General features: G+C 41.5%; 1 protein-coding gene across 1 annotated transcript; it reads left to right on the top strand.

Annotated features, from left to right (window-relative positions):
- Positions 1–4,847: 4,847 nt before the first annotated feature.
- On the top strand, positions 4,848–5,818 carry LOC123446766. The gene has a single exon (XM_045123309.1). The coding sequence runs from the start codon at positions 4,848–4,850 to the stop codon at positions 5,703–5,705; it is 858 nt and encodes a 285-aa protein (XP_044979244.1). The 3' UTR covers positions 5,706–5,818.
- The last annotated feature ends 4,363 nt before the right edge of the window (positions 5,819–10,181 follow it).

Here is a 10,181-nt window from a genome sequence, read left to right as displayed (position 1 = left end):
CGAGAATAGCTTGAGGATCTAGGCCATCTCAAGGTGAAGGGGCCCTAGAGAGTTGGATAACTTCTTCGTCCACGCCGGCTACCGCCACCTCGCTCCGGGCACTCCGCCCATGTTCCACCTGCACGAGCAGGTCGATGGCAACCCCAACGGCTTCGTCATCGGCCTCTTCGTCACCTTCACAAATCACTACGACGCGCACCACCTCCTCGGCCAGGTGTTTTGGTGTGGATGCGAGTTCATCGCGTTCCCCACCTACAACATCTTCACCAACTTCCACCACATCTTCCCCGAGCCCAACCGCATGCACGCCCTCCCCTACCAGATGCCGCCCCCAGAGGACCGCGAGTGAGGGGTGCCGGCGAAGGAGGGTCCAAGGAGACTTCTGCTGGCCGAGGAGTCTTCTGTTGCCCGAGGAGTTTTTTATATTTTTATCTAGTAGTTGGGGCGTGTGTGCCCGTCTTTTTATATTTTTATCTAGTATTTTGATATGTTGTATGCTACTAGGGTACCCGATGCCCCTTATATTTTATGTTCTATGTTTTATCATAATATTTCTATCTAGTTTTATGTTTTATGCATTATATGTTTTATGTTTTCTCTCCATGCACTATCTTTGCCGGAGAACCATGAGTGAGGAGGGAAGAACATTTTTAACATAAACCTAAACCCTAAACCCTAACAACCTACTCGGAACATATTAATGTTTTATGCATTATGCAATATATTAATGTCTCCCGATAGAAATGACAGAGAACTGCTCGGAAACACCGGTGCACAAACTTTGAAAACACCATAACAACCTACTCCCCAAATGCGTTTTTGAGGCTAACTTTGACTTTGACATGCAAGTCATATTTTATGCATTAGTCATATTATATGCGGACTAAAAAGAAACGGAGGGAGTATATGACATGCAAGTCATATTATATGCATTAGTCATATTATTCTTGTATATGCGGTCAAATGATACTCCCTCCGTTTCAGTGCATTAGTCATATTAGAAGGTGCACTGCAACCTAGGCACGTAGAGATTGGGTGCACTGCTAGTCAATGCAATTAATTAGAAGATCTCTTCAAACCCAAAAAACATGACGCATAAACTGCATGCATTGTTCCTTCAATTAATAGATGGGATCTAATTAATATGCATGCAACTTCTACGGATGAAACAAGCGGGAGTACTTGGTTTAACTCCATGCAGATGTGTATGCAGGGGGTGGAATAACTGCATGCAGATGTGTATGCGGGGGGGGGGGGGGTGGAATAACTGCATGCGGGGGTTGGAATAAAGCCCACAATTTTCTCTCCATGTAGATGTGTATGCGGGGGGTGGAATAACTGCATGCAGTTTTGTTCGCCGGGTCTCCAGCACTGCATGCGCGATGATGGTTCATTTACTGACTGGAAGGTTACCGCATGTTAAATTTTTTTTGCACTAGATACAACTTTTTTTTATCAATGGGCCTGTATATATCGATGTCAATGACCGTGTGCACTATTTTTGCACTAGCTACACCTTTTTTATCAATGGACCTGAATATGTTCTATTCGGCCCTACCTACCTTCTATATGGGCCTGGCCTTTTCGGGAAATTTTCGATGAACCCTTTTTTTTCCTTTTTTTCCCTCTACCACCGATACTGAAACTGGCGACGAACTACAGAACTGTAAAAACGGGGCCAAAACAGAGTGGAGAAGACGAGAAAACATGTCGAATTCGTACAGCGCAACAGTTTTATTCAAACATCCATATCATTACGACTACCGATGATGCCCAATCTATTCACTAACGACTAATTATCATCACATAAACAAATGCGAGAGCAATTACACAAACATAAAAAATTCCGGCCATCAAATTGCCCTGCTTCTTCAATTCGATTAGTTTCTTCATCTTCTTGTTGAGTTTCTTCAGCTCTGCCGTCCCTGCTGCATCCCCCACAGTAGCACCAATGGAATTGACAGATCCATGGGCTCCAGATCCAAACTTCTCCGCCTCCAACGGTAAATCGAGCTCCTGTGATGCACCCTCCAGTTGAATCCGTTCTATGTACTCATCTAGGCACTCAAAATGGGCGCATTGCTTCAATTTTTGAAATCGGAAAGATGAACCCTAAATCCTAAATCCGATGAAATATATGAAATTGGGGGACAAAAACCAAAATTGGCATATTGAGAAATAAAATCTCACCTTTCCCTGCTCTTGTTTGCTCTCGCATTTCACGAATTCCCGCCCAAGGTTACCATTCTTGTCGGTCATTGTGACTAGCCGCTTCAGGGGTGCGGTACGTGGACATGCAGGGCACCTTGTCATGGGCACTTCTCCATAGCGCGGCCATGAGCGGCGGGGGGCTGAAGCGGAGCTCGACATTGCTAGGTCGCGGCCCCAAACGGCGTTGCTGCCCGTCGTCGCCGGAGAAGAAGCACAACAATGGTCGGGGAGCGGGGCCAGGATGGGAAGGTCGCGGTATTGCTCTTGTACCAATGCTGAGCTGGATAAGTTACTCGGTCCCACGTTGTGGGTCCTGCTTTGTTACGTAGGGGCTCACCTGATTTGAGTTTTAAACATGTGTCTTTCGATTAGGCAGCAGTGTCGCACGGCAGCTATTTCTGCGCTGGGAGATGTCGCATGAGAGCCATTACAACCAACGACGTCGCGTGAGAGATAACACACATCAAAAACATCGCATGGGAGCTATTCGCCCAAGACGATAAGCATCCACAAGTCGTTTCTTCTGGGTTTTAGGCATTCACACTAGACATGTCCTGTAAGCTGACAAGAATGCACAGACGGATTAAATTGATCGATCCTTGCCATACTCGCAAATGATCTGATCTTTCTCTCCCTAACATCACAAAGTAAGAAGAAGAAATTTGGAAGTCAGACAACAAGCATGTAAGTTAGGCTGGTTGTAATGGGTAGTATCATATACGTATCATGCATATCATACTAGTGTATGATACCACATCCGTAATGCATAGTATCATATGTTAATATCATAGGATAGTTCATTTATTGTCATGGAAGACACATAGTAACACATCATTTAATATGATACGGTATCATGATATGATACTCAATCCTGTCTTTCTTCATTTTATCCTATGCCACCTCATCGAAATTGCCTAGTTAGCATGCATGACACTATCTATGATACTACCATTACGGACAGCCTTACCAAGCTAATGTGAAGCAGTATTAAATGGTGAAAAAACTAATTTTATGTGGGATATATTGGTAGCGATGCAAATTATGTGGAGCGTTCCATGCGATAACATGAAACTTGAGTTAAAATTATTACATACGCCTGGTACCATGACTCGAACCGTTGAAGATTTAAAAATAAATTAACATCACTGCTCGTGCATCCTGTGCATATATATGATTTGTGCCTGTCAGATTGTACGGAAAGAAACGCCAAAAACATATTGCTATCATAGCAAGGAATATATATCCTGGCTGCGTAATACTGATTCTGTTAAATAGAAGAGGCTGATTTTTTTTAAACATTTCGGATAATCTCACTTAAAGTTTTGACATGGTGTTTTGAAATTTTTAGAAACATGGTCACTTTCATTTCCTCAAATATTTTGATATCGATGATATATATATTCCTTTGTTTATTCATTAACAGATCATGGTTGGTTCAACCATCAACATCACACACGCTTGGTGTCTTGCCCCTTGAATGCACTAAAGGTCAATATACCGTTTGTGTCTGGGCTGTTAGCCATTCACACGAAGAACATATTAAACTTTGATGATTGATTTCCGCACGGTGTTATCCATTCACACTAGGCAATTCAATAAGGTATTCGTCATTATTCATCAACTATACACTTATTAAACCAATACTATTGATTTACATATGACAGGGCTATGTATAATCACTAGTACATATGTTAAGTTCAGCTAATCTTCTACCCTTATCATACTCACTCCACTAGCTAGTCTATATATACTCACTCCACTAGCAATTCTCCATAGCAACTTGACTCTGCTAGATGCAAGGCATATATCCTCTACAACACCATTACATGGCTGCCTTGCTAGTAGCAAGTTGCAGGTAGCAGCATTCAGCTATCAACACATATATCCTCTACTCTGAGATGCAAGATTTACACATCCACATGACTTGAAGAAACCAGCAGAAAAAGGTTTGAATCCGATTTATCCTCTTTAACCTTAAATCTTTATGACAATCCTTTTATTCCCAATAATAACTGCAGCTGTATGCAGTTTTCTTCGAATTGATTTGGACCTAGCCGTGGCCATGGGGTCTATCGAGATCTTGGTTGATGAGCTGATGGAAGCGGAGACGGAGTTTGAGAGAGATTTCGATTCCACCAAGATGCATAGGTTCCCTGCAGTCCTACGAGGTATGGGGGACGAATACATCACCCGGATGGTTGTTGTCATCGGTCCATATCACCATGGTGCACTCTGTCTGCAGAAGATGGAGGAGGTCAAGTGCGCGGCTGCCTATCACTATATCACGCTCATGGACCATGACAAGATACCAGAGACCAAGATGATACGTAAGGAGGCACACAGGTTGTATGCCGACGACGCGATGGTCGTCAGTAGGGAGGACACCGCTGACGTCGATTGTGAGGATTCCAAGTTGTATGCCGACGACGTGATGGTCGTCAGTAGGGAGGACACCGCTGATGTCGATAGTGAGGATTCCAAGTTCCAGAAGATGATGTTCATTGATGCCTGCTTCTTGTTAATGTATATGGATGTGTCTTCCAGACGTTTCTGCGACGACGAACGATCAACCATGAGCAGTTCGTTGCGACGATTTCTCTTCTCCAACCGAGGTAGCTAGCATCGATAATGACATCATGCTGCTAGAGAACCAGCTCCCCTGGCACGTGGTTGTGGCGGTCATGGACTCTCTTCAGCCGGAGGCGAGAAGCAACCTCATGGAGTCTGTCGGGAATTTCATCGTACGTATGGGGAAGACATTCAAGATCCGCCACGATGGTGAGGCAGAAGATTTTGTCTGGGAGACCAATGGGCTGCCCCAGCCACATCTCCTTCGCCTCTTCCGACGCCACAAAACAGAACCAGGTAGCCGAATAAAATGGTCTGAGGTGAATCATATCTCAGCATCTAGTGCCATCGAGCTAGCACAAATGGGCATCAAGCTCAAAGCGAGCAAGTCGGCGGCCTTCACAGACATGGATATCAAGAGGAAATGGACACTCAACGGCGAGCTCTCCCTGGCACCACTGTCCCTGAACGATGCCAGGGCACGATGTCTCGTCAACATGGCGGCTTTCGAATTGTCCACCGCTTGGAGTTATGAAGATCACCCCAACAGCACCGCCGTCTGTTCCTACCTCGCCCTCTTTGCCATGTTCATGGCCAAGGAGGACGATGTGCAGGTGTTGCGGTCAAGGCGCATCTTGCACGGGCACTACACCAACGCGGAGATGATTGCCTTCTTCAACGTGGTTATGAACCACCTTCCTGATAGAGGATGCCGTTTCGCCCACATCATGGCACACATCGTCGACTACAAGAAGAGGAGGTGCATTCCCACCAGAGTGCACAAGTTTTTATACCTCAACTGCGGCACAATTGTCCAGGTGCTCACCATCGTTAGTATACTTGGGGGTCTCTTCCAGCTTCTCCTCTCTGTCAACAAAGGCCAGGCCGGGAACAATGGCCAATATTTGACATTGTTACCATCATGACCAATAATTAGTATGTGAGGTGTCTTGTTTGATCAAGTCGTGAGACCTATTGCCTTACAATTGTTCTGTACTACTACCTTCGATCCATAATCCCAGCTTAAAATTGTGACACATATGTTGGATTGGAGGGAGTATTATATAGACAAAAAGAGCGTAAATTGGATCGTATATATAAATCATCCACTTGTTTTCACTGAACATGTACATGCATGTAACATGGAAATTAGTACACCAAGACAAATCGAGAGAGACTTGATCCAGTCTACGTCTTAATAAATACATAAAAAGGTGGAGGTGGTAACAAAGAATGTGCTCCCCCACTAAACATTTTTGTTAATCTGCTATAGTCTGAGATCAATGTCTTCGATGGGGCTTGGGTGTGAAGGACATCCCATGGCGGAATTGTAGCTCAAGCATGTCACTAGGTAAAAAATGTTAATCGCATCGTGTGTTGGTGTTGGGAGAGCTAATCACATCGTGAAGAAGCATTTCAATAGGTAAAAATGCACGTAGGCTAACAATTAGTTCTATGAGGTATTGACTACTACCCGGAGTGGACACTAAAAGCCATGGAAATGCTGATTCGATTGGGTTTCGACCTGTAAGAAAAAAGAAAAGCAACGCTACCATCCTCCTTTTCCTAGAACCGCAATTGACAGAACGAACCATAAAAATAAATATGGTTATCTTGTGTGAGAGCAAAAAGGTTCTGAAATAGCATGAAAAATGGACCCTAATTAATTGGATGACTAGCTATCACTAATCAACCGATGAGAAAGCCAACCAGGGCAGTGGAGAGACCTTGATTGATTCCTTCCTTAAAGAAAAGGATGGGGAGCCTTGATTAGAGAGATTATAGAAAATAATATAGACCGACAACATGCCATCACATTATTGGTGCTCAGGGCTTACGGATAACTTCACATTGCATTTTTTGATAAAGAGGTGGATTTTACTGGCTCAAAATGGAGCATCAAGAGATACAAACACTACGAGAACACAAGGCATCTGCATAGGTAAGATGCATACAACCAACATCAACACACATCCTAAAAAAGCCGGTGGTTGCTACGCACGATGTGTCATGCGTTAAGTCATGCATGTTTCTGTCAGGTGCTGCACAGTGGCTCCGGCAGAGGTGTCATATTAATTCAGCATGTTGACGTTGGATCGAAGACAATGAGATGGTGATTGGAGGCACATTGTAAGTTATGCCTTTAACTTTCGGTGTCTTGTATAGAGGTATTCGTTAATCGGTAAGTCGATAGCCGGTTTGGGGATGATGCTATAGACAACTTGAACGATAAGTTTCTGCACTATGGTGAAAACACAGCATCTTTGATCGGACTATGTCGAAGTTTGCCTGCGTCGTGTCCTCGATGAAGGTGGTGAACGGAATCTTGGCTTTGGGGTTGAGAATCCAAAGTTCAACCCTGGGCCAGACTCGTCATCATTGGCACATGTGTGGTGAACCATTCTGGAAGGGAGTTGCATGTTTTTCGTTTTGATTTTTCCATGTATCATATGGTTGGAGTTACTGTCGCGAGCCATGCATCCTGGGATATTCTTCTCGCTATATTTTTTGGTTGACAATGTTCAAGGTGGATCGAAAGAAATTCGTGTCGAGATAAATATTTTCTACGTGAGGTAGACCGAGCATGAGCTGTCATCATCATATTAATAAGTCCACACAGTTTTGTAGTTCCCTCAGAATCATATGAATTTGTCATATGGAATCATATTGATTTCATTTTGCATCATGTATTTTCCTTAGGCACCCATTTGTTTGCACATTCTTGAACAACATCGGGAAATTTATGTAGATTGGGTTTGGGATAAATTGTTGGCATTGCGATGAGATGTAGCAATCAGTACATATGACGACGAGCATCGAAGAAATATATTTTGATGAATTCATATCTCTGGATTGAAAGCTACAGATAGGATAGCTACAAGTTTCTCCGTTTTATTTAGAACACAGGGCTGATGTAGTCGTTTCTAAGAAAGAAAAAAAAAATCTGATGTGAGCTTAGTTATGTCATGCACAACCTGATTCTTCATTTATAGCTAAATATTCTGCAGCCACTCTGATTGGTTGTCTCTGCCGTGATGCAATCTAACGCGCGTTCTCACCATGGCTGCTGCACGCTAGCTTCATCGCACCATCTGCTTCGAGCATATCTTCATCGTACTACTTTGGCTGGTAGGTCACATCTTCTTTGTACTAGTTACGGGTTGTTGATTAGTCTCTTGGCTTGCTTATTTTACTGGATTTGTTTTCTAGAACAAGAGGATAACCCCCATACTCTTCACCGTTATTTTAATGGACACTACATTGGTCTTTCGGTCTATATATTGTTATGTTTGAATGATCTACTTTTTGCTAAGAAAAAAAGCTCATTTCTGTAATGCGGTTGTTGCTCCTGTGTAGTTTCAATTGTATGCGCTGATGTATAACAGGAGGATATTAGTCACCAAACGCTGTATCGAATTGATGTAACATCTTGGGGCCGTGTACAAGGATGATAAGGATATATGTTTGAACTCCGTGATGAAGATTACGCCTCAGAAATGTATTAGTTTAATTTCAAATTAAAGCCTCCGGGTTATAATAAGCTACACTTTGGCATGCAGTTTGAATACTAATTGCATAGTTTTGATTGACTTGGATCAGAGCTAGCTGGTACACAAAAAAGTTAGAAATGATTCTTTCTTGTCCAACTAAGAATGAACTTGCATAATTCACAAAATATAATGTACTCATAAAGTCAAAATGACCATATGATGAGGAGGGCCTATTAGTGCAGCTGAGCTGAACAGTGTTTGGTTATTTTAAGTGGTACTATAGGAGTAAACAATGAACTGCATATTGGCAACTACTAGCACTATCTATATATATGCTTGCTGTCTGCGATCCAATCCGATCCTCCTAGAACGCTAACATTGACGGGGAAATGACTCACCTTAGTGGTGGCTATGCCCTGTCCATGAAACACTCATTGCACTTCTTTCAAATGCATGTGTGGCTCTTGCGTCGAGCTAGTGGAAGGCCCTTGGTGGATTACCTACATGAAGATGGTTTGGTTAGTCTTGTTTCAAATTGCTTCACATAGTCTTACAACCTAGCTAGCTAATGGAGCATCAAGAGATATAAATAGTACGAGAACATGAGGCCTTTGCATAGGTAAGATGCAAACAACCAACATCAACATACATCCTAAAAAAAGATGGTGGTTCCTACGCACGATCTGCCATGTGTTAAGTCACGCATGTTTCTGTCAGGTGCTATGCAGTGGCCCCGGCTGAGGTGTCATATTAATTCGATGTGTTGTTGTTGAATCGAAGACAATGCGACAATGATTGGAGGCACATTGTAACGCACGTCTTTAACTTCCGGTGTCTTGTATACAGGTATTCGGTAATCGGGAAATTGATAGCCGGTTTGGGGATGATGCTATAGACAACTTGAACGATAAGTTTATGCACTGTGTGTAAAACACAACATCTTTGATCGGACTATGTCGAAGTTTGCCTGCGTCGTGTCAACTTTGAACATTTTCAAAGTTCATTTGTAATACTATTCAATTTCAGGGTCAACTAGCTCAAAAAAATAAGTAAATACACGAAAAATATCAAATGAAGTGAGAAATTGTTGAAAATTTGTGATATGCCTTTGAATGGTGCATTTTGAACACACAAAAAGTATAGAGTTCAAATAAGTTCAAAAAAAATGAAATCCCTTTGTAACAGATGAGTTCTCGTTCGAAACTCTGATACTTCGAGAGAGATTATCCGTTTTGTACACGAACTGCATCCAGTTTTTGTCGTAACACTCTCAAATTTTTAGCACATGCTATGTGGGTGAAATGATGATACCATGCCAACTTTGAACATTTTCAGAGTTCATTTGTAGTGTTTTTCAATTTTAGGGTCAGCTAGCTTAAAAAATTAGTAAATGCAGAAAAAATAGCAAATGAAGTCAGAAATTGTTGAAAATTTGTGAAAATATTTAATAGAAAACAAAAAGAAGAGTCAGCTAAAAAGAATCAACTAAGACATTAACTAAAATGAATGAATTAAAAATAATCAACTAAAATTATCAAAGTGCTTATTTGTTAAAAAGAATCAAGCAAAACATTAATTCAAAAGAAACAAAAAAATCAACTGAAAAGAATTTTCATAAAGTTTTTTGGTTAAAAACTTTAATAGAAAACTAAAATAGAAGAGAAAAAAATCTTTAATAGCAAAAAATAATAGTAAGTTATTCACAAATTTTAAAGAATTCAAATTTAAAAACTAAATATTTAGCTGTAAGTAGAAAAAAACAAAATAAATAAAGCAAAGAACATAACAAAAAATAATGAAAAAAAATTGAAACTATATGAGAATTTATAGAGAAAACACTTGAATTTAGGTTGAAGTAATCTTTAATTTCATATATATATATTCAGTTTTTAAATTTTTAGTGTGTGTAGG

This window comes from Hordeum vulgare, chromosome 4H, assembly GCF_904849725.1.
Source record: "Hordeum vulgare subsp. vulgare chromosome 4H, MorexV3_pseudomolecules_assembly, whole genome shotgun sequence".
Lineage (NCBI taxonomy): Eukaryota > Viridiplantae > Streptophyta > Magnoliopsida > Poales > Poaceae > Hordeum > Hordeum vulgare.
The sequence above is the reverse complement of the archived record's forward strand: the minus strand, read 5'-3'. Positions and strand labels throughout refer to the sequence as shown.

What these genes read in the sequence shown, in the direction of transcription:
- LOC123446766 (XM_045123309.1), top strand. Translation starts at nt 4,848, where the DNA reads ATGCTGCTAGAGAACCAGCTCCCCTGGCACGTGGTTGTGGCGGTCATG.